This window comes from Pollachius pollachius, assembly GCF_949987615.1.
Source record: "Pollachius pollachius genome assembly, chromosome: 12".
Classification (NCBI taxonomy): domain Eukaryota; kingdom Metazoa; phylum Chordata; class Actinopteri; order Gadiformes; family Gadidae; genus Pollachius; species Pollachius pollachius.
In genome coordinates, this window is record NC_136945.1 from 16,716,240 (window position 1) to 16,741,186 (window position 24,947).

Sequence of the window (24,947 nt, forward strand, 5' to 3'; positions counted from 1 at the left end):
CACTGCCGACCAGGTGACAGCTGATCCTGACGGCTCATCCAGACCACAGCACGCAGCACAAGTTTTTATAGACGGGAACAGTAGCACACGCTGTCCTCGTCTAACTCTGGCATACACACTTACTTCACTACCTTAGTTTATTAGATAGCTCTTCATTCCGTGTCCTCGACCCCGTTACCCGGCCCGGTGGCCCCCCGGCTTGTTCCTCCTGGTTGACTCCTGAAATCGCTGCAAAGACATCGTTAGCTTCTAGCGTTATACCCATCAGCCGAATAACGAGCTATATTAACATCGTCAGCATGTCCGATTCCACAGTGGACGCGAAGTTGGAGTTGAAACAGGCCAGCAAAGATGTGAAGGAGAGCGAAAACGTGGCGGAGAAATATTCAGCCATGACCGTCAGCAAGAACAGCGAGCTGACCATGGGCGAGCTGTCCTCCGTGCTGAGCGCTGTCCCGACGCACAAGCCTGTGAAGAAGGTAAGACGACGTCTGCTCATCATTTTCTGTTCCTATTTTCGACCGAGCTGGTCGCAACAATTTTCGACGGTGGAAACGCGAGCGGTGTAGGCGTGCGTATGCAGTGGCCATCACTCGTGCAGCATGGGGATCTTGAAGGGAATTGTGCTTTCAGTTTGTTGCCTGTGGAGCACTATGTTCATTATGTTGAGGATGTAATGTGATGTGTTCTTTGGAAGTGCAGGGTCAAACACTCCTGTTCTCTGATTTGGCACTACTGAATAGGCTTTCCGAAGAAGAAAATAATAGTTGTAATATATTTCTAGTCCATTTACCAGTCAACGTCTGCCCTAGTGCTATGACATCCCTAGAGCTCAGAGTCTATTATTTTGATGTTTGAAAAGGCATCTGAGAAAATGTAATCTTTTCAAAGAAACTGCATTGCACACAACCTTAGAACATATATCGACAATCGAACATTCATTCCGATAATGCATATCCCTGAGGTTCAGTGATAAATAATAAAATAAATAATATCATTCAGTTATATTATTGAATGACTCGTTTTTGATACTAAGACCTAACCATAACTATTATTGAATTACTTATCACAATTTACCAGTACACAAATATTAGTCCTGGAGGCAGGCTTATACACAGTTTGTGTCAGGGCCACTCTTACAACTCATGTTAAAAGTTGGCTTGAAACGGTGACTTTTTACAGTCTTGTAGGCTTGCTTTCTCAAGTTGCGAGGTATCTGATATCACGGTGATCCGAAAAGAGATTTTGAAGCTGCTTTGTTTAAGCTACCCTTCTCTGTCGCTTTCCCCCCTCTCCCCTCTTTTCATCACTTAAGAACTAAAGCACACTGAATATCCGTTGCAACGGAACCTTCTTTACCCTGTCTCCCCTCTTTTTATTACACAAGCACTTGTATACAAAGCACACTGAATATACTTGACAACGGGTCCTTCTGAAGAGACGTTGAAACTCTTAAGATTAGTCTCTGCTAATTAGGGACTGGGAAAACGTGAACTTGCTACAGCCATAGAAGACCAGTAGGTTTCTTAAGTCAGTATTGAGTTGTTTGTGTGAGCTAAATTGTCTTTGAAAACACATTATTCCGTTTCTATTTAGAAACAGCATTCAATGGCTAAAAGAAAGTCAATCACTTTAATAACGTGGTTACGGAAGGAGACTGGTTTTGGGCAAGTGTGCCCTGGTGCTACATACCGTATGCTTTCACAATTTGTCAACAAGCTCAACGAAGTGTTGAACACAACGGGTTACTTCTCAAGGAAGAAGGAAGTGTTGCTTATTGTAGAATTATTGTGATTTGCTGAGAAAATAAAACAGGAAATACCAACATATATCAAGGTATACCTTGCGTAACAATGTTGGCACTTATTAATTGCTTCACAATAGTGTATAAAAAAACGTTGTTTTATTTTCCTTTCTAAAAGTGTACAAAGTTTGATCTGGGTTATCGTATAAGGCACTGCATTGCTCAACTTGTTTTGTCTGTACACACTTTTTTGCCTTTTTAGGTCTGAATGTAATTTATTACAGAACCGCTACGTCCTCAAATCGTGGCAGCCGTTATTCTCATGCAAAGCATTAGATAACACACTTGGGATCCCTGAATATTCCCCGTCTAACGTGGTGTCCGTGGACACACTTTCCATCATTTGAAATATTATTATCCAGGGCATTGAAGATATGAGAAGGCATCCATCCATCCCCAGACCAGTTAAGCTGTTAATGAACACAGATGGGCTCTTCATAAAGACTGCACTGAAAAGTCATGGCAGCTAATGTTCGCCAAAAGATGGTGTTTCTGTTATGACCGTGCATGAAAAAGAGCTTGTCTCCCTCAGAGATTACCCTCGCTGTGACGGGGGCAGGGGAAGAGGCGTGATGACCTCACCTTTGATTAGATGCTTACACACGTCACATGGTCCAAACAGAGACGGCAACCCAGAGCCGTGACCACGGATCAGACGTGTCCTTGGATCAGAATTATCTTTGCCTGAGCTAAATGCAGCTCCTCACTACAGCATGTTTCCCATTCCTCGTGTCGACCTCCGCCAGTCTTGGTCTCAAAAATGTTGAGGCTGCCTAGGCCCTTCTGAGGAGATTATTTGTGAAGATTTTGCCCATGCGTAATGCTTTTTTTTTTTTTCCTCTCCCTTTTTTGGAACAGAGTGGATAATGTATCTGGGTTCACCCGTTTACCCTATACATATTATGTCTTCATATAAACAGTGTTTAACCTGGCGTGGCAGAGGTTACTTTGTTTGAGTTAAAACTATAACAGTGTGGAATGAATTCTGGAAGAAACATTACTTCAAAACAGTTTTTATCTTGACCTCTCATAATGTCAGATTAGAAATGGGCAGGCCATCCCAAAAAATATGTGTGCTATTTAACTAAAAGATAAAAAAAATGTTGGATGCTATTAATAATGAAACTATAGAAAGCTTGGATATACAGGAATATAAAGTAGTTTGGTGTGATGCTCTCATTACAATGCCTGGATCTCAAAATGTTCCTGCATCTCAGCTGAATCTAAATGCTTGCCTTGTTATACTTTGTAGTGAAAGTGGCTTGACATGTGTGTATATATATATAACTAATGAGACTTCGCCGATCATAAGATAGTTATTAAGTATGGTTTACTAACAGGGTTTTGGAAATAGTCTAGGGATTATGACCCAACAGCATAGAGTAGTGGATCATGGCTATGCAGCTGTATATATCAATGCAGAGGTAGCTGTTGCCTAATTCCAAAGGCTAATCCACTTGCTGCTCTGTTAATACCAACCTATGGCTTAGGAAAACAAAGTGTGTGTGTGTGTGTGTGTGTGTGTGTGTGTGTGTGTGTGTGTGTGTGTGTGTGTGTGTGTGTGTGTGTGTGTGTGTGTGTGTGAGAAGAAAAGGGCAATAGCTTGCGGAATCAATATGAGAAGTGATCCTGTCACTTTCTAGTAAAACAGTTAGCATTTGGAGCTAGAATTAAAACGCTTTCCTGTTGCGCTATGCACAGTGTGATGCCAACGGACTAAAGACGGTTGTCAGACAACTTTACTTTGCGTCATCCCAGCATGCAATCAGGGCCGCGGATTCATCAAGATGAAAAACGTTTCTTCACCTTCGTATGTGCTGAATGCTATTTTCCTAATGACATGCTAGTTATTTATTTTCTTACTTAATGTCTGGTATGCCATTTTTTTAGAAGCTTATCTTTAAACTATGATGACAGCCTGCATGCAAAATGTATTGTAAAAATGCAACCTATTCACCTCCCTGCATCCACCAGCAAATCCAGTTTGTGGAGGACAAGCAGGAGTTCAGCAAGTTCCCCACCAAGACAGGACGTCGCTCGCTGTCTCGCTCCATCTCCCAGTCCTCCACCGACAGCTACAGCTCTGGTAATGAGGGGTCCCAGGCAGACACGATCAATGATTATGGATGATGTTCTAGATGTCTCTTTTTATTTTGGTGTTGTCGCTTTGGGAGCATTCGTTTAGGTAATATCTAGGAAGTTTTAGTCTCTTAATGCCAAGAGGCTGACACAAAAGATTGAGGTGTATGATCTTTCTCTCTGTTAAATTAAGGCTTAATACCACGCAAATAAAGGGATGCGTTATTTCTATTAATATTTCTATTAATATTTAAATTACTCTTAAGCCATTATCAATTCCTTTCTGGACTTCATTGGCTGTATTGTTGCACATACTAAATCGTTACTAATACACACCAGATTCGGTATCTTTAGTTTTTTTCAACCTTTTAAAAGCTTGAAAATGAAATGCAGTCCTTAAAGGCGTTGCGTTGTCCTAAAGCTGCCTCCTACACAGACAGCTCAGACGATGAGACGTCCCCGCGGGACAAGACGCAGGTCAACTCCCGGGGCAGCACCGACTTCTGCGTCAAGAACATCAAACAAGCAGAGTTCGGCCGCCGGGAGATCGAGATCGCTGTACAAGGTGAGACTCTGAGCCTGGGCAGGGCCAACAGTACAGGATTTAGATTATTGTGAAACAAACAACATTTAGTATAAGTTGTATCTTGAAGGGGGGGTGGGGTGTGTTGCTGTTCATGCATATTGACCACATGAACATGTTGTTTTTTAAATGAATAATATTTTTTTTCCTTGTTGAAATATAATGGTCCTGTTGGGTGATGAACCAAACTTATTTTTACCGCCTGCCTGCTGATTTCCTATTTCTGTTTTCAGATATGTCAGCACTTATATCTCTCAGGAAGAGGGCACAGGGCGAGAAACCGCTTGCAGGTGCCAAAATCGTTGGGTGCACCCACATCACTGCCCAGACTGCAGTAAGTCTTACTTTTTAGGCATGAGGCAGACACTTTTATCCGAAGACACCTGTAGTCAATTGAGATGCAGGTCATTGTGGAGCAGGGACATGGGGAAAGGAACCAAGAACCTTCTGATTGGTTGTCAAACTCTGTTCTGTAGAATGGAGCCGCACCTTTCTGCACACTTCTTTTGTCTTCTACGCTACCTCTGTGTTTACTTATTGATTGGTGATTCGGGAAAGAATGATTTAATTGCCGGAACTTGGAACATTATCACGTTCTTAAAAGGATACGGTAAGATATCTGTAAGTTTGAGTTGCCTGATTTACCAAGATTCAGACAAATCTTGAATTCCAACTTTATCTTGACTTGCAGGGATACAGAAGCCTAGCTCCTGTTCATGGGCTTGAAATACACTTTCAATAACTTTCCAAATATTTCCAATATGTTCGTAATAGTTGCTTATAAAAAGAGTGCCAGTAACAACCCAACAACATTGTAGAAGTTTGCTAGATTGTAGTTTCTACAATCTACGCTCATTTTGAAGTGACTTTTCAGAAAGTCTGAAAGACTTTTCGAAAAAGTCATTCAAAGTATATTCCCCTCACATGAACAGGAACTGAAAGGATGAATTTGGAATCAAACAACTCCTGAATCTGGCTAAGACAGGCAAATGCCAATTCATAAATATCTCTGCATATCCCTTTAAAGTAATCCTCCTTACTGGCCAACACAAAACCAAAGTCCAAGGTTGTTTCGTATATCCAATAACTTAAGCATCAAGTCAATGTATGTATTGTCCGTTTCTATTCGCTGTGGTCTAAAGCCTGGTTAAGCCTACCTATCCGAGCCACGGGGTCGCTAGTACCCTGTCAGTACATCAAACCCTTATCTGTGTGTACTTCATGTACTAAATCAAGTCATGTGCTCTTAATTAAATGATGATTTGCACCTGAACCTTCCCTGCTCTGCCTGTTTGTCCCAGGTTCTGATCGAGACTCTGGTATCCCTGGGCGCACAATGCCGTTGGACGGCGTGTAACATATATTCCACCCAGAATGAGGTGGCGGCTGCCCTCTCAGAGAGGGGTGAGTAACCGTAGACCCACAGGGGAACTGGGCGGAGAGGGGAGGTGTCTCTGGAATGTAGTGTGTGTGTGTGTGTGTGTGTGTGTGTGTGTGTGTGTGTGTGTGTGTGTGTGTGTGTGTGTGCCAACTTGGATACAGCCGTGTAATGACTGATAAAATTGCATTTCCCTTGACGAGACTATGGAAACACGCAATACTTGCACTTTGGTGGAAATATAAATCACAAGTCTATTATCCCTGGTTGCCAGGTGACTGTGAGGTATATGCATTTCCACAATGGGGCTTTCAGTGCCTGCCAACCTGAGAGGCCCATGGAGGCAATGAACCCTGAGGTTCACTCAGGGATGAGACAAAGTTAGTTAGAGACACTTTATAATAAGGTTCAGTCAAAAGCCAAAAGTCCACTGGATGGCTTTGAGGCTGAGCACTTGGTAATCTTCTACAAATTAATCATTTGTTAATGATTATTAACTAAAGCCTTGTTAATGACCTGTGACTGAGCTTTATTACGAACCGTTAGCAGAAATCATTCAGGCACCTTTTTAGTGCAGAGAAAAATGAGTATAATTTCTAAGATAAAAGTTGTCAAAGATTTTGCGGCCTGCTACTCAAGCGTTTATCGGCTGTTGATAAGTGTGTGTCCAAATCTGTAGTTTTATAGTTTTGTTGATATTATTTAAAAGTGCAATTTGAAGGCGTGGTTCCTTCTCATGTGTTGTTCAGGTGTGCCAGTCTTTGCCTGGAAGGGAGAGTCTGAAGATGACTTCTGGTGGTGCATCGACCAGTGTGTCAACACGGAGGGATGGCAGCCCAACATGGTACCCAGTGAAGCCTTCCTTCTCCTCCTTATGTTGAGCAGCCCACTGCCTTCAAGCATTACTATACAATTATTAATAATAATTAATTATAAGAATTAGACTCAGATGGAAGGCATATTGACGTATTACAGATAATGTCAAGAAACATAATATGCAACACAATAAGATTCTCACAATGTCCCTCGATTAAATATTGTGTATTGGTTAAACTCACGCTTCACCATGATCACTTGGCTACTTGTGTCAAGGATGTCCTAATTACAACATTATGAATATTAACAAGTGGATTCCTGTTGCCTACCCATTGCCTGCCCTAGATACTGGATGATGGAGGGGATTTGACCCACTGGGTGTATAAGAAATACCCCAATGTGTTCAAGAAGATTAGGGGCATTGTAGAGGAGAGTGTCACCGGAGTTCACAGGTAAATAATTGATGCTGTACAGTTAATTCTCTATAAACACATGTAAACGCAGGGCTTAAAGTTCTCAGGCACCATGCCTGATTTCAGGCATAGAGCAGTTTTAAATTCCTTTAATACTTAATTCGATACATTGTAAACATTTCCTCCTGGACAACTTTTCAGGTTCACAAATCTTTCTTGCTTTAAGCCCTGTAAACGTCTTAAAGCTTTAAACTTGGCCTTTGCTTAGGTTGTACCAATTGTCTAAAGCCGGAAAGCTGTGTGTGCCGGCGATGAACGTCAATGATTCTGTAACAAAGCAGAAGTTTGACAACCTCTACTGCTGCCGGGAATCCATCCTGGATGGGTGAGTGTGTCTGGGTTATAGTGGCGGTTGGGTATAATATAATAGTCATTTGGTAAACATGTTTTTTAAAGGTATAAAAAAAGTGCAGTGTGCAGAATTGAGTGGCCTCTATCCGAAGAGACTTGAAGATATTATTCATAAGTATGTTTTGATTAGTGCATAATCCCAGGAACATGACAAGCCTTTTGATTTCGTTACCTTAGAACAAGCATTTTAGAGGCCGGGTCCTCTTCCATGGAGGCCGCCATTTTGCACTGCCATGTCTTTACAGTTGCCCCCAAACTGAGAATCTGCTCCTTCATCGCTAGTTTCTTCAGAATTCTACATACTGGAACCTTCAATGTTACAATGCATGTCAACACAGAGCTTTCATTTAGCTGCAGTTAAAAATTCAATGTGAACATCGCTGGTTTAATTATTTGCATGATATTTGAATGAATTATTATGGACAGGACACCTTATCTATATTTAAATTCTATCAAACAGTAACCTTGCAATAGGAGCTTGGCTGATATACACTACACAATACTTTAACGTTCGGTACTTCTCCACTGTCGAATTTTACATTGAGGCATCAGTACATCGGCAATTCTACAGTACCAGCCATTTCCTGCTTATCAAGAAATTGTTTCTCCTTCTAGGGCAAAATTGCCTAATATTGCAATCCCAAACTTGTGTACCAGAAAATGTTTTGTTCGAGGTCACAACCAGCGGTTCTGATGATCTAACATCCCAGAGTAAACAGCTGACCGAAATCGGGCTCCTATTCCTGCCCACAAGCTAAAGCCTCCTCTCAATACTAAAAGTCAGGGAGTCCTTCACGACACAACAGGGTACAGTCCAGCAGCGTGGGTGGAGGGAAACTGATAGAGATTCCTTTCTCTTGCCTCCAGGCTGAAGAGAACCACAGATGTCATGTTCGGAGGAAAGCAGGTGGTTGTTTGTGGCTACGGAGAGGTAAGCTGATAACATCGTAGTACAGTACGCACTCCAAAGCCCAGCGTCTTGTGGCTGTTTGTCAAGTAACATTGGGTAAACTGTGTTGTTGGCGCGGCGGACTGCGTTGGCAGGTGGGGAAGGGTTGCTGTGCGGCGCTCAAGGCCCTGGGCAGCGTGGTCTGCATTACGGAGATCGATCCCATCTGTGCCCTGCAGGGCTGGTGAGTGTTGGCTATCGTCAAAACCTTCATTCTTGGCCCATTGCCCCCAGGGTTCCCCAGAGTCCACCATCTAGATTTACTAGTTGGCACAACGCAAAGACACAGCCGAACACAGATCAGCTGGTTCATTGCAGGAGAGTGAGGACATGGGTGGATCTGAACTTTATCAACCTTGAAAATGTCAGCCTGTCCATAAAAGGCCTGGTGGCAAAAATGTTTATAATTCATATATTTGATGGCAACCAACCTCTAGTCACAAAGGAGAACAACACAACAACAATATTAGTATTCCAGTGCTGTAAAGTGCTGGCCTTCGTTAGCTCAAGTGTGCTGGCCTTGTCTGACGCTCTGGTTTCTGGACAGCATGGACGGCTTCAGGGTGGTGAAGCTCAGCGAGGTGGTCCGCCACGTGGACGTCATCATCACATGCACCGGTAACTACGTTTGCCAAGCCCTTTCTCACCATGACCTGAGGTCACTCAGGGTGATATAAATGCACTCTTTGATTTTGCTGCAAGGGGGGTATTGATAGTGCTGCTCATGTCCATGCTGGGGTCGATCTTTGCAGAAGAAGGAGTAGGATTGATTGCTCAAACAGTTGATTGGTTGGAATTATACCTTTGCAGGGAATAAAAATGTGGTGACCAGAGAGCAGCTGGACCGAATGAAGAACGGCTGTATCGTCTGCAACATGGGCCACTCCAATACGGAGATTGACGTGGTGAGCAATGGATTGTATGTCATGTAATGGTTCGGGGGCCATGGTCAGTTTATACTGTAAACGAGAGTCTGACGTGGGACGTGTGTCTGTCCAGGCGAGCATGCGGACCCCTGAGCTGACCTGGGAGAGGGTACGCTCCCAGGTGGACCATGTGATCTGGCCTGATGGCAAGAGAGTCATCCTCCTGGCTGAGGTATCACGATGCACCCATATTATGAGACTACATCCTATTGTTTTCACTCATTTTGGATTTATATTATTAACTGGTGGCTTTCAATGTCTAAAGGGACGTCTGCTCAACCTCAGCTGTTCCACCGTACCCACCTTTGTGCTGTCCATCACAGCCACTACCCAGGTAATCTAGACCAACTGCTGCTGTATCACAGTATCCAACAGCCATACCCCCTAGCATAAATGAAATTAACAGAGCACACAGCTGTGTGTGTGTGTGTGTGTGTGTGTGTGTGTGGCAGGCACGTTTTCTCGTTTGCTAAGAATTGTAAGAGTAAATAATTGAGGGATAACAAATGAATTATTTAAGATGTACCAGTAAGTGGAATACTTGGTGATGTGCATATCATGGCTTGGCCTGAATAGCTTGTGTCTTGTTGGTGTTGTGTCGTAGGCGCTGGCGCTCATCGAGTTGTATAACGCTCCCGAGAGCCGATATAAACAGGACGTGTACTTACTCCCCAAAAAGATGGGTAAGGTATTCTTTGTAAATCTTCAGCCTTTAGATCCAAAAGTACTATGCGACTGTACCGATCATAGTTTAACCTCCCGTTCTGTTAGATGTATAACGAGTTGAGCTGTATATATATTCAGTTAGACTGTGCCCCTGTTTAAATGTAGATGACTCACCCCACGTGTGCACTTACCTGGTGTTACATAAGGGATAATGGTAGCTGAGGGCCTGCCTTACTGAACATGAATATTGATTTGAAAAGGTCAACGTTATGTAACCGAGTGTGGTTTTTCTCAGATGAATATGTTGCTAGCTTGCATCTGGCAACTTTTGACGCCCACTTGACCGAGCTCTCGGATGAACAGGCGAAGTACTTGGGCCTTAACAAGAACGGCCCCTTCAAACCAAATTACTACAGGTACTGTAGTGGTCTGCGAGATTTGAAATGCAATTTAATAGTTCATCATTTCCTCCTTTGGCATGATGATTTTTCTGACACCTTTTTCTTTTTGGAATCCACAGGTATTAGCTGTTGTGGATAAATCACATCTCAGCCGATTCCATTTGGGACAATGCTTAAATGAACCCTGAACAGAAAAACATCCTTGACATAGAACTTTAGTTCTGTGTCGTTTTCATACAGAACTCCATGTAAAGCAAGGGCTGGGCGATAATGCAATATCATTGTTAATTCATCCAGATATTGACTCAATATTTTCATGCACAATTTGTTATACTATTCTAAATGTGAATATTATAAGGATTACGTATCCTGAATATCATCATTACATGATTATATGATATTTCAAATATTTATTTGAAGAAAATATATCAAGTTACCCTAAAATTACATATATTACATATATATGTAAAAAAAACCTAAATTTCAGTCTTGACTGTAGGTTAAAAACGACTGTACGTAAAAAACGATTGTGATGATGTGACGATATGGCGTCCGTGTATACCCAACTTTGTAATATCACCCAGCCCCACACCAAACTATTTCATGGAGAAGCATCTCTATTGTGGTTCTGGCCATCTCCATTTTTGCATAGAGTTCTAAATATATTGTGCCAAATGTGTATGTGTGTGTGTGGGGGGGGGGGGGATGGTTGCAAAAGCCAGTGGGTACAAACAAGCTCACACTTGAAACACATTCCGTTATGAAGGATGCCGTCTTTAATGAAACTATGATCGTTTCTTCTAATCTTGTAGAAAAGAGCAATCAACATACTTCTGATGTTTTAAAATGCCTGACGAGATAAAAAATGAACTGCATCTCAGCACATTCAGCTATCTAAAAGGATGTATTAATATATTTTGATTACATCTTTCCTATTTTCTGTATATTCTGTAGTCATTTTACTTACATACTTATCTATAAGCTACAATAAAAAAATGGACTATGGACTTTATAGAAAACGTCCATAAGGGAACACATGCACACAATATAGACGCGTCAGCTAACCAAGCTGTGTATTTTACCATGAAAAAGATTACACTGTTAGACAGAACATGACACTTGCTGTATTTAGTCATAGGAGGCTGTTATGAATTACCATTTACATATTAGATTTCATTTAAATTTGAAATATTATAAGCATAGTACTTAAAATGTATTTTCTAGAATTATATTTGGTTGAGGGACAGATTGAATTGTATTGGCTTGCTTTTGTGTCATCAGTTTCACAGCTTTGTAATGGCACTATGTTTTTGCAGCGTTTATTTTAATCTGCTCATTTGATGATTTCGAGATGCTTTTGAAACTTAATGTGTCTACTTGACACCTGGTCTATTTTAATAATCCAAGAATTGTATGTTTGGAGATTTATTACTACACATGTGTTATGTTGACTGAATGTTAAGCCCATTCACATGTCATCTATGCCCTGTTCCAACCTGGTGAACATTAAACTGTCAACCTCGTATTCAGTTGCAAAACGCCTAACAGAAAAAGAGATTAAACATAACAAATATGCACTCAATCTGCTGTAGTTGCAAAATAAATTTAGCGACGACAGCAGTTTTTAAAAACCGAATGCAACTAGAATCTAAACTCTAATGTCCTTGTTGTGCGATGTGGGTGAAGAATTGGTGTGCTTTCCTCCTGTAGGTCACCTATTTGTAGTGCTTGCGTGTTACTTTCCTGCTTACACTTAAAGTCCTAGGGTGTTACAGCCATGAACAGGCGTGTGCAAACTATGATGGCAGTGAAATGAGGTGGTTGGCATGGTAACTGGTGAGGTGACAGAAGAAGTGCCTTCTGACTCACTCACCATTACTCATTCATCATGTTCCATCGTGTCCTTAATAGAAGAAAGCCTCCCTAGTTGCAATTCTCTAATTCAGTATTGTCTGTGCGGCATTGTGTAAAAACAGTTATGTCATCGAAGATGTTTTAGTTTTTAGAGCTGGAACTGTTTTAGTTTTCTACTTGAGTGAATGTATACATTACTAGGAATACAATTTGTACACATTTTAGATATATTTACAAATGCATCATACATCTTCATGTTATTTTAAAGTATAAAAGCCCCTGGTTTCAAGTGTTTTTTCTTTTTGTTCACATTTGATTGTGTACATCCCCATGCATGTTACACTAAGGTTGCAGGGGTATTTAAATAATGTAACACTTTGTATGCTGATAAATGTGGGTGCACTTATACAGATACTTTAAATACAGATACTTTCAATGCAATTCAGTGTTTGATCTGTATTACAAACAAGCCATTGTTTATATGTCAATGATTCATGTACTTTTCTCCTTAATCCTGCCATTTGATGTACACGTATCCCTTTAATAAACCACTAGACGAAATTTGACTCATGGTAATCGGAATCTTTATGTGAAACTTGAATATAAACATGTTATTGGTTATTTGGTTGGTTCGTTTACTATTTTAAGTAGTGTAGCCCTAAACTTGAACATTTAAAAATAGCAATTTCTGGAAATAGTGAACATTTATTTAAATGTAAGCTCTTATAAAAAAAAACCGTCAGGGCTGTCGGTGTGATGGTTGCAGTCTCGTTCTGGTAGTGCAGTGGGCTGATCCCCTGGCTCTGGTCTCGCGAGAGGTTGCTTACAGACGTTGGAAAAAGATGGACGTCGGTGGAAACGGTGGTGGATTAGCAATCAATAACAAACAGAGAGCTATGCTGCCCAACAAAAGTAGAGGCGAATTCATCCGGAATCAAAGGAAAGATTCCGAGGTAAGTCGTTGACCCGTTACCCTACCTCAGGGTTTCCTAAGCGACATTCTTCTTTCTGATGCACATTGTTTTGCGACACTGTTTTGCTCTCAACAACTAAGCTAGCTTCCTGATTTAACACCCTCTTATTGTTCATCTGCGAAAAAACACACATGCAACCCAAAGTACCAACAAATTCCCATATTTAAGTGACAATCTAGAGGAAGATCGCTAAAACCATGATGGTTGACGTTAGCCCTCGTTAGCAAAAGCTATGCTGGTGTGCCAGATGATCACTCAGTAGTTTACTGTGTCCGTGTCAGAGAAAACCTGTTGAAAACTAAACCTTGGTCTCGCACAACCGAGTCAGACGTCGCATTGCAAAACAAATACAGATGTGTTGCATAAGTATCTCATTTGATCCCCAAGTGTACCCCAGATTAAGCTTGCGTGACTTCTTTGTACTCTAATGGTTGGTGCCCAAGCAAACACAATCCCTTTGGTCCTTCATCAACCAAATCCACTGACAGATTTGAGAAGATTAGTTCCCTACAACTGAACGGTTTCATCATCAGATATGATAAAATGTGTGTTGCACGTTAAAAAAGCACAAAATGACAAGTTGATGAACATTAGATGCGTTCACTGCCGTCATCTCAAAGGTAGAAAGACCATGACATTTTGCATGCAACGCTGACAGGAGATACGGTTTTTCTTTGGTGTTTAAATGGATTATGGTTTCAACTATTGAATTTTTTGTTCTCAGGGGATGTCCGAATCTCCGGACCTTGAGTTTGACTATGCAGACACGGACAAATGGACTGCAGAGCTGTCCGGTATGTACAGTGGATTATGTTGTTAATCTTGTTCAGTTCCTACTGCCTGTGAATTGTATACATTTTTGTCCAGTTTTAAATTTTTGGTACGTTTCATTCCAGAGCTATACAGCTATACAGAGGGACCAGAGTTTACGCTCAACAGGAAGTGCTTTGAAGAAGACTTCAGAAGTCATGGTAGGTCCTCCAACATATCAAACTTGCATGCATGATAAAGTGGCCCATTGGGTACATTACACCTAACAACAGTGTTCAGGGATGTTTCTAAACCTCTTCCTCTCTGCCGTGTCTAGTGCCCGAGAAAAAGTGGACGGAGTTGGACGCGGCGCAGCACAGAGCGCACGCCATGCAGCTGCTGGACGGCCTGGAGGTCATCCGGAGAGAGAAGAGGCTCAACGTGGCTCGGGCCATCCTCTACATGGCCCAGGGTGAGTCCTTCTCATCCTCAATCCATCTCAAGCGACAAAAAACAGAACCCACTGTCTGGTCCGTTCTTCAGTGTCCTGTCCACGAAGGCATCAAAAAGCCAGTGTTTCATCTGCGCTGGCATTATATGCGTTTGCCCCCCCCCCCCCCCCCTCTGTTCAGACAGTTTTCAACGATACCTGGGCAGAGTAATTAGGGAGTGCCGTGGAGGCATTTTCAAATTTTAAATTTTCATCAACAACCGAGATGGCGGCAGCTGAGTTGTCACACGTTTTGTTGCTCTGATTGTTTTTTGGTCTGTATAATGGCATCCAGAGGCAATTTAGTCGGCTACCCATTGACAATCAGATATGAATTAAGAGGTTCCAGACTTCCAGACGATTAGGTCTGGCAACCGCGGGCTGTAAAAGGCAATACAAATATAGAAAATAATAGTCATAATACTAGTGGCAACACGCTAGGCACTATTGTAAAAGCACTTCTGAGAGATCAACAAACATCCCCCACCCCCTCTCAGCCCCCAATTGCATTTAATCCCTCACTCACATCCAGAGCCAAAATTGCTTTCAATTGAAAGTACCATGTGTGGAGGCTTATTGATTAAACATTGGATTTTGGTGTGTGTGTGTGTCTCTGTCCGTCTGTCCGTCCGTCCGTCTGTCTGTCTGTCTGGGTGTGTGTAGGTACATTTGGAGAGTGCAGCTGTGAGGCTGAGGTGCAGCACTGGGTGAGGTACAACATCTTCCTGCTGCTGGAGGTGGGGACCTTCTCAGCTCTGGTGGAACTGCTCAACATGGAGATCGAGTATGTGTTCTGCATGTCACTCATCAATGTGCATTCATGTTACAAAAGTTACACATCTCATCCGTTTTTTGTGTTATGGATCCTTGCCACCATTTATTTAATTCCAAAACCACAAATGAAAGCCCTCCCATTAGCAGATTCTCTACATTAGTTAGGCCCAGTTTACGACGCCTCTTGCCTAAAATAAAAGATAATCTGAAGGAGAATTTGGGTAATAAATAAATACCAATAAAGTTATCTAATTTCATTCTCTACTGCTAAAGAGTCAGTGAGTGTCAGTATTCTCAACACGTTACACAACAAGTTCATGGCTTGAATGTGTCCGGTGTGTCTCGTGGTCACAGTAACAGCGCGGCCTGTAGCAGCGCGGTGAGGAAGCCGGCCATCTCCCTGGCGGACAGCACAGACCTCCGGGTGCTGCTCAACATCATGTACCTGATCGTGGAGACCGTGCAGCAGGATGACTCTGCGGACAGGCCGGAGTGGAGGGCCATCAGGGACACCTTCCAGGCAGAACTAGGTATGCCACCCGTGTATGCCCTGATTACCTCTGCACTGAAGGTCTTCAAGTGGACTTTTAAACATTGTTTGCGGACCGCCCCTTGTTTCCCGTAGGGTCTCCCCTGTACAACAACGAGCCCATCTCGGTCATGCTCTTCGGGATGGTGACCAAGTTCAGCACCGGGCATGCCCCGCACTTCCCCATGAAGAAGGTCCTGTTACTGCTGTGGAAGAGTATACTGGTGAGGAACATCTACACAGCAGATCAGGGTTAGAGTATAGCGAGGGACGCGGGCAGGGCAGTGGAATGGTTCCGGTGTTTGACTCCCCGCCGGAATATATTCTGGGTTCAATCCCCATTTCCTGTACACTAACTACTAAGACAGCTAACCCCTCCCTATTCGTTGTTGAGCTGTATCTCTCCGCTGTTAGATATTACTATCGGAAGTAACACTTGGTTGCAATTTAGTTTGCACCAGTAGTAACGTCAAATATAATCGTCCAGCAGTATATAGAAATATAGTCCAGTATTCTATTTTGTTTACAGCTATTATTATTATATTTATATTTTATTCTAATTATTACATGTCCAGTTTGTATTTCTCTTATACTTTTTTATTTTTATATATTGCATTGTTGAAGGGGCCTTCAACGCCAGCGACTGCTGCTGTAATTGTTGTTTAGAGGACAATTAAACCATCTTGAATGTTGAATCCAACGTGGACTCGTGGACCATCTCTCTGTCCCCCGGCTGCGTAGTTCACCCTGGGCGGCTTCGAGCAGCTGCAGAACATCAAGGTGGGGAAGCGGGAGGAGCTGAGGCTGCCCCCCCTCCCCGAGGACAGTATCCGGGTCATCAGGAGCATGAGGGCGGCCTCCCCGCCCGCCTCAGCCTCCGACCTCATCGAGCAGCAGCAGAAGCGCGCCCGCCGCGAACACAAGGTAAGATGGCTGCCAGGGATCCACTCGGAGTTGACGCATGACGGGGCTGGATAATCGTAACATTTTCCAATTCAGGTTAATACCTGAAATCAGCAAGCAAAATAATGTTGACTGTTTACATTAAGTTTACACTTAAATATATTAAATCAATTTATATAAAATATACATTTTTTGCTGGTACAAAACACTATACAGGTATTATTTACATCTCTGGGCATGGATTGAGTACTGTAGCATCAGTTCTTGGGACTTCCTGTGTCATGTTAATAATACGTTTAATAACGTTTAAGTCTATTTTACATAGCGCCTTTCCCACACTCAAGGTCGCTTTACAGTGTCATGAGCGCACACGGAACAAGACGGCACAACACAAATTTCAACAACACAAATAAAATAAGATAAAAAATAAAACAGAGGGTCTATGCCGTGCTGGAAGGGGAGAAGTGTTCTTGAGATGAGCTTTAAACAGAGGGAAGCAGGGACAGTTGACGATGAACCCAAACGGTCGTCCAACGTGGAGTGGTGAATAGTAACCCCGTGTGTTCCCAGTCGCTGACCAAACAGGACAACCTGGACGCCTTCAACGAGAAGGACCCGTACAAGGCGGACGACGCCCGCGACGAGGAGGACGACCACGACGACAACGACAACGCCCTCGAGACGGAGCCCTTCCCCATAGAGCGGGACGACGTCATGCCCCCGCCCATACCCCACCCGCCCTCCGAGAGGGTGTCCTTCCCCAAGGGCCTGCCCTGGGCCCCCAAAGTCAGGTGTGTGGGTCTTGATCGAGGCGGCTGCACCAATGTGTCACTCAGTTTAAGGAGGATCAACTCAAAATGTCGGGGTCGCTTCATGGCCTTTACGTTAATTGTCTCCATTATGATTATGATGTGATCATTTTGTTGTCTCCACAGGGAGAAGGACATTGAAAATTTCCTCGAGTCAAGTAGAAGTAAATTCATTGGATACACTCTTGGGAAGTAAGTCTCAGTTTTTATGACAAATCAAGATGCATTTTGCGGGGTTCATTTGCATACTCCTCTGCAGATGATTTGGTTTTTTAATTATACATTATTCTACAGCGACACAAATACCGTTGTTGGCCTACCCAGACCGATCCACGAGAGCATTAGGACACTGAAGCAGGTATTGTACTGTACAGATGGCTATTACTCAAAGAGATAGTTCTCTATTGGTTAAGGTGTCTTTGTCTCTTCTGCCATTTAATCTTTAATTTTGTTCTCTTTTTTTAATAGCACAAATATGTCTCGATAGCAGAGATTCAAATTTTAAAGGAGGAAGAGTTCCAGAAAACTCCACTGTCAGGGGTAAGTTGCAACAAGCACACTGCCTGTGTCACCACTTTTACCACTTTCACCATCACTACCACTACTACAACCTTCAATACCCCTATCAGGATCACCACCACTTCTACCACTATCACCATCACCATCACTGCCCGACCACTACCAGCACCACAAACACTACCACTACTACCAGGATCACTAACACTACTACCAGGATCACTAACACTACTACCATGATCACTAACACTACTACCATGATCACTACCACTACTACCATGATCACTACCACTACTACCATGATCACTAACACTACTACCACTACCACAACTACCACTACCATCACTGCTACCCTTACTACAACCACTGCCACTATTAATACCAAAACTACCACTTTCACTACCACTGCTAAATATCCTTCATATTCTATACAGTAAATATGACGTTATTTTCTCTGTTCACAGGGGGAAGAGGATGTGGAGATGAGTGCCACCGAGCTGTTATACCAGGGTATCCTGCCCAGCCTGCCTCAGTATATGGTAGCTACTCCAGTCCCTGTCTATTTACCTCACTATACCAGGGTATTATACCAAGCCTGCCCCAGTAGGGTACCTTCTCCAGTCCCTGTGGGTTTACCTCACTATACCAGGGTATTCTACCCAGCCTGCCTCAGTATATGGTAACTACTCCAGTCCCTGTCTATTTACCTCACTACCCCAGGGTGTTTTGCCCTGATACGTGAGAGTGTGTGTGTTAGAGACCCAGCCGAGAGGACAGGCCCGGCTCTGTGCTGACGCCTCCGTGGCGCTGTGCCCCCCCCCCCCCCCCTTCACTCCAGATCGCCCTGCTGAAGATCCTGCTGGCGGCCGCCCCCACCTCCAAGGCCAAGACGGACTCCATCAACATCCTGGCCGACGTGCTGCCAGAGGAGATGCCGTGAGTCATGCGTCTCCTTCTCGCTATCCGCTCCCAGCTGCCCCCCCCTCCCACAGACCCAGCCGTCCTTTCTGACCCTAACTCACTCAAGTCAAGCGGGACAATAAACCGGCATTTATTGCTGTTGTTTTCTGTTTTGTGTTAGATTTATCAGATAGACGGACTCAGGCTGCGGGAATACAGGGAGGATCTTTCATTGGGTACATGGACAATCAGGGCCATCGGTTGTATTGGTAATAATCGTGTGTGTGTGTGTGTGTGTGTGTTTGCAGGACCACCGTCCTGCAGAGCATGAAGCTGGGCGTGGACGTCAACCGCCACAAGGAGATCATCGTCAAGGCGATATCCGCCGTGCTCCTGCTCCTCCTCAAACACTTCAAGCTCAACCACATCTACCAGGTGTCTCACCGGTCCCACCGACACAGCGCCTCTGTTAGGGTACTCTCAGCACCACTAGTAGTCCTGCCCATGCGTCTGGTCTTAACCCTCTTGGGTGTTTTTCTCCTTCTTCTTCCCAGTTTGAGTACATGGCTCAGCACCTGGTGTTCGCCAACTGCATCCCCCTCATCCTCAAGTTCTTCAACCAGAACATCATGTCCTACATCACAGCTAAGAATAGGTAATGCTGCTCTTTGGTTTGCGAAGTCCTCTGTGAATCCTCCCCATGTTGGAGAAGCTTGTCGACTTGAAGTCCTCCTTGTTGAGCTCGTCTCGTGACCCGTTCTCTCCCTCTGCAGCATCTCCGTACTGGACTTCCCGCACTGCGTGGTGCATGGGCTTCCCGAGCTGACCGCAGAGAGTTTGGTACGTTTGATTGTTTTTCTCACACTAGGTACGAGTTGCAAAGTGAACGACAGCAGCGTCGTTTGGATGGTGTCCGTTTCCTGCGAAGGATGTATTGACTTGCGTTTTGGTTATTCATTCAGTGATGCTTTACGTTCTGCCGTCCACAGGAAGCGGGAGACAACAACCAATTCTGCTGGCGGAATCTGTTCTCCTGCATCAACCTGCTGAGGATCCTGAACAAGCTGACCAAGTGGAAGCACTCCAGGACCATGGTGAGGAGTGGACTCCAGACGGGAGTAAAGAGCTGGTTATGGTTCCACGTCGAGGCAACGCAAGGGGGTTTACGCACCTATTACGTCCTTGCGGACCCTCCTTGCGTCCACCGTAAGGGCCTGACGTGCGCAAGGGCCTGACGTCCTCCCAAAAATTGTAACCTTGCGTCGAGGCGACGCAGCAGCAAGGGCTGTGATTGGTCCGCTTCCTCAAACCCGACGCAGAACCGAAACAGGTTCACGACTGCGTCGAAACGTCTGCGTGGTCCTTGCGTTGCATGACGTGGAACCGTAGGCAGCCCTTAAACCCTGGTATCACCGTCTTCAGTGTTTCCCCCAGAAAACGTCTTAGTCAAGGTGGTTAAGGAGCGGGGGAGGGGGGGTTTCAGTCTGCAATAATATATACAACCATCTGATGCCACTGTTTCAATTCCATTCAAAAAGCTTTATGGCATGACTATTGTTTTGAACAGTATTACTGATGCATTATTTACCTTTTATTTTTTGTGCTTGATTGATGTTGTATGTATGTTTTCTTTCCCTGCGAGAGTATTGTACCTTGATTTATTTATTTATTCATTTATTTATTTTAAATGTATATATTTTTATACATTGGTAGTCAAGGCGGGGCCCTATTGTTGCCTTAACCATACAGTGCTGGGGGAAACACTGCTCTTACTCTCAGTGAAATGTGTGTCTGTGCTGTTGCAGATGCTGGTGGTGTTCAAGTCGGCCCCCATCCTGAAGAGGGCGCTGAAGGTGAAGCAGGCCATGATGCAGCTGTACGTCCTGAAGCTGCTCAAGGTGCAGACCAAGTACCTGGGCCGGCAGTGGAGGAAGAGCAACATGAAGACCATGTCGGCCATCTACCAGAAGGTCCGCCACCGCCTCAACGACGACTGGGCCTACGGCAACGGTGAGACGCTGACTACAGCCTTGAGACCTGCTGAACCTCAGTGTCTTCATGAAGATCTGATCCTGCATTGTGTTTGTATTGATTTGTAAGGTTTGGACTGTATTGCACTTGGACAAAAGAAACCTTCTACCCCCACTACTCTGAGTGTGATTAATCTCAATATGGGTTAGGGTTAGATCAAGACCCACAGATCAGAATGTTATTAGTAGCCTACTAATAACATTCACTGTTCAATCTTTGAGTAGAAAAATCTATCGGTGATCCATAGAACTAGATTTGAGTCTAAGTGACTAAACTATGTAGCCTGTAGGGGCTATTGCCACTAATTCAACACATAGCATGGGGTGGGTTGTGGTTCAACAAAGTGTGTGTAATGTGTGTCTCAGACCTGGACGCCCGGCCGTGGGACTTCCAGGCGGAGGAGTGCGCGCTGCGGGCCAACATCGAGCGCTTCAACAGCCGCCGCTACGACAAGGCCCAGAGCAACCCGGACTTCCTGCCCGTGGACAACTGCCTGCAGAGCGTGCTGGGACAGAGGGTGGAGCTGCCCGAGGACTTCCAGATGAACTATGACCTGTGGCTGGAGCGGGAAGTGTTCTCCAAGCCCATCTCCTGGGAGGAGCTGCTGCAGTGAGGAGACGCAGAGAGCCGCACAACCATCGTGTATCCCGCTTTCTGCTCTAAGCATACATCCCCCCCCCCTCTGTTCACCGCTAAAGGTAAATGTTACTTTTAAATCTCAACTCGTTTTGGCCGAGTTCTGTGTGTCTGTTGACACGGAGTAATACACACGTGGTTAGTCTATAAGTCTAATGGGCACCCCGGTGATATTTGAGGACCCCCAAACAACGTCCGGATTTGCAGTTTGACGAACCAAAATGCTTTGATTCTTGGTCAAAGTAATCAATCAAGTCCATAGATTTAGGCTATTTATGATATTTCATATCAAAATAGCCGACCCATCTCATTCGTTTGCTTTTAGCGTGTTTATCTGCGTTCTGTATTTGTTGCGACAGAACCAACGGTTTGTATTTTTATCGACTCTCTTGTAAATGCATAATCCAGCTTTGTTAGAAACCATGGGGGGCCAGCCCTCAGCTTGCTTACCAGAGCCCGCGTAGTGCCACTAGCCTGCCTGTCAGCAACATGTCCGTTCATACACTACACATGTTTTTAACAATATGGGTACCCCTTTAGTTGACATGGTAACGCATGAGAGACTCATCGGCACTTTGGAAAAAAAAAAAGCGAATTCCACGTCAGGCCTTCTCTCTGTCAACTGAAGCACTGCCGAAATATACTCCTTTTTCTTATGTATCAACTTTAAAAGACATACGCATGGTCAAGAGTCCTTCATTTGATAATGTTTCTACATTTTTAATTTACCGAACTCTACTGTACTTCAAGACGGGCCAATAGTGATATTTTAACACTGAAACACGAGTTCTTAACGTTCACTGGGACCCGAATCGGCATGCCGTGCATCAATCATAACTGTAATATAATATTCCTTGGGTACCTTCTTATGCTTTATATTTGTGGACCTGTTATTCTATTTTTAATAATTGTATGAAAGAGTTGACCACCTGTTGATCAGGCGACGTCTGCGTTGACATTTCTGTACTGTTATGATTTGCGTGCGATCTCCTGTGATGATGTCATCGCGGGTAGGGACCATGGGAAGGGGACACTGAACAGTTGGGATTTGAATACTAGATTCGTTGATTTATTAGTCCACGTCTATTCATTATCAGACATGCGTACAATTTCTCAACCCAAAACATTTGCTCCTCTAAGAATGTGTCTTGTGTTGCTCCCTAGTGGTATACAGTACGTGTGTGTGTGTGTGTGTGTGTGTGTGTGTGTGTCTGTGTATATAGGTGAAGTGTGTGTGTGTGATGTGGCAGGGAAATGTCTACATTTAACCTTTAGGTTTGGTGTAGTTCTTAAACCTAATAGGGTAATCGTGCTCAGATTAGCACTTTATCCATGTTTAAAAGGTGATGCTTATTCTACCGTATTTCAATTAATTGATTTAATCTTTTTGTCACCCATTACTTTGTATGGTTTGAATTCTGTAATAAAAGTAATACTCATCATTTGTCTTTGAAGTATTTGTATTCACGGGGGAGTGGAGATATCTAAAAAATTCTGAACTGTATATGTGTATAAAGTTAAAAGTTTGAAACAAATCAATATAATAATGCAGTTTTTTTTTTTGACATTTGTCAGTAAGAAAGGTGAAATGGTACTTTTGCTACTTACTTTTGGTAGACCTACGCCAAAAAACCATGGGACCTGTAATTCTCAATTAAAAAAAGGTTAGCATTCAACTAGATATGAGCTCAAGATTCACAACTTTTTTTTTTGTGATATTAATTTATTACTCTTATCATGAGTCTAATTCACATACAATCATGACGACTGACAAAACTCATTTTCTTTTCAACTGCTAGAGACACCTTGAGGGGAATCTCTCCCTTACAGACAGTGCTTTAAAGCACAGGTTGGTAAGACCCCACGCCCCAAAGGATAAAGGATCTCAGAAACTAATAGGCACATTCATGCACAGATAATGTACACACCCACACCCACACACACACCAAACATTCAGTCTCCGGCACTAATACAGAAGAGCTACAACCCTTGTTTGGCTACGAGGGTTATGAGGGTGATTGCTGTACAGTCTGTTCAGATGTGTTTAGCGTAGTTAGCTCCTGAAACGTACATGTAGGATATTGCTTTTTCAAAGACTGTGCTTGAGTATCTTAACGACCATATATACATAAAAACGAACAAAATCAAAACGATATTTTGGGGATTTCAGGTGAAAAAGTGCAATTGTATTCACATTCAATGTTAGCTCACATTTACCTTTTAAAAGGGATTAGTCATGTTTAAGACATTAATATAATGTTACTTTGCTTGGGGAAAATCGATCAGCTGAGTTTGACGACATACACAAATTGACATCTTCAACAAGGGGTTACATGATGCACTTATAAGCAAAGCGAATCTGTATTTTCTTTGTAATAAACATGACTACTAACTAACTAAAATCTCAGGACAGAGGCTATAGCAGAGGTGTCTGAAGACTGGAGCATTTCACCGTAACAGAAGGACAAACGTTCAAGGAAGCTGAAGCAAGTGAAATAAAACAAAGAAATGAATGCTTGCTACTCTCACATTACAAGGCTATGATGAGATTATTCTACAACAAGATTGGACCCATATCTTCAATCACCTTGATGTAGCCACCACATTCAAATCAGATTCACACACTACAAAATAGAGGTACAATACACACTTAAATTGCACATGAAACTAATAGAAAATAGAATCTGGTCACCTTTTAAATTGATTATTCTGTTCATCAATAAAATATACACACAACATACACAGCAAATATATCTAAATATAAATATAGTCTTTAAATCCCTAACACCATGGCTTTTGAATATTGCGATAAGAAAAATAATGTTCACGTACTCAACACAAAGGAAGCTTGATGATTAGATGATTCACGGATGAGTAACACTTATACAAAAATGGCGTCCTACTTATTATTTGACTACGATGATTGTCTCCTGGGGAGGATGGCAGTTCAACCAGAAGTTACAATGGCTTCTGAAGAAACTCTGGTATATTCGGAATAACCCGTCATTCTGAACAAGAAATACACTGCAGAGTAACAACTGGGGATAACATAAAGAGGATAGTAAAATAAATTATCTGTACATTTTGGCCTCTGCAAGCATAGACGTGACAAAAAAAGTGAGGTTTTATAATGGTTAGTCCATTACTCCTTGACAGTATCAGGGACTAAAAGGTAAATCTTAACCTAGAAACACAACAACATTTTTTAATATCACTGTATTGTTTTGAAATACAGCAAACAGGATTTTGTGGGTTCCTTTCGTAAACAGCAAATCCCTTTTCATTTCATGGGGCAGCAAAAACGTGCAGAAATACTTTTTTCTATGAGCTTAATCATCGTGTTTTTGTGTTTTTT

The 24,947-nt window shown here is 43.1% G+C and overlaps 2 protein-coding genes across 2 annotated transcripts; both read left to right on the forward strand.

Annotated features, from left to right (window-relative positions):
- Positions 1-37: 37 nt before the first annotated feature.
- On the forward strand, positions 38-12,846 carry LOC307084392 (S-adenosylhomocysteine hydrolase-like protein 1). The gene is made up of 17 exons (XM_079748758.1): positions 38-479; positions 3,779-3,890; positions 4,320-4,448; positions 4,700-4,800; positions 5,768-5,870; positions 6,594-6,688; positions 7,006-7,112; positions 7,342-7,458; positions 8,352-8,415; positions 8,529-8,617; positions 8,981-9,051; positions 9,244-9,338; positions 9,433-9,531; positions 9,625-9,693; positions 9,964-10,042; positions 10,321-10,441; positions 10,546-12,846. Exons 1-17 carry the CDS (start codon positions 300-302, stop codon positions 10,550-10,552), a joined length of 1,638 nt encoding a protein of 545 aa, XP_079604884.1. The 5' UTR covers positions 38-299; the 3' UTR covers positions 10,553-12,846.
- A 253-nt stretch (positions 12,847-13,099) lies between these two features.
- Positions 13,100-23,034, forward strand: strip1 (striatin interacting protein 1). The gene is made up of 20 exons (XM_079747326.1): positions 13,100-13,233; positions 13,979-14,048; positions 14,151-14,225; positions 14,342-14,476; positions 15,158-15,278; positions 15,623-15,798; positions 15,894-16,021; positions 16,539-16,721; positions 17,271-17,491; positions 17,636-17,701; positions 17,804-17,867; positions 17,978-18,049; positions 18,490-18,564; positions 18,864-18,961; positions 19,234-19,360; positions 19,480-19,580; positions 19,699-19,765; positions 19,915-20,019; positions 20,731-20,935; positions 21,322-23,034. The coding sequence occupies exons 1-20, from the start codon at positions 13,123-13,125 to the stop codon at positions 21,567-21,569; spliced, it is 2,448 nt and encodes an 815-aa protein (XP_079603452.1). The 5' UTR covers positions 13,100-13,122; the 3' UTR covers positions 21,570-23,034.
- Positions 23,035-24,947: the final 1,913 nt, after the last annotated feature.

What these genes read in the sequence shown, in the direction of transcription:
- LOC307084392 (XM_079748758.1), top strand. Translation starts at nt 300, where the DNA reads ATGTCCGATTCCACAGTGGACGCGAAGTTGGAGTTGAAACAGGCCAGC. An exon ending in ACATCACTGCCCAGACTGCA is followed by an intron (nt 4,801 to 5,767) that starts GTAAGTCTTACT and finishes TGTTTGTCCCAG; the next exon opens with GTTCTGATCGAGACTCTGGT. An exon ending in CTTACTCCCCAAAAAGATGG is followed by an intron (nt 10,043 to 10,320) that starts GTAAGGTATTCT and finishes GGTTTTTCTCAG; the next exon opens with ATGAATATGTTGCTAGCTTG.
- strip1 (XM_079747326.1), top strand. Translation starts at nt 13,123, where the DNA reads ATGGACGTCGGTGGAAACGGTGGTGGATTAGCAATCAATAACAAACAG. An exon ending in ATGGACTGCAGAGCTGTCCG is followed by an intron (nt 14,049 to 14,150) that starts GTATGTACAGTG and finishes GTTTCATTCCAG; the next exon opens with AGCTATACAGCTATACAGAG. An exon ending in CCAGCCTGCCTCAGTATATG is followed by an intron (nt 18,565 to 18,863) that starts GTAGCTACTCCA and finishes CCTTCACTCCAG; the next exon opens with ATCGCCCTGCTGAAGATCCT.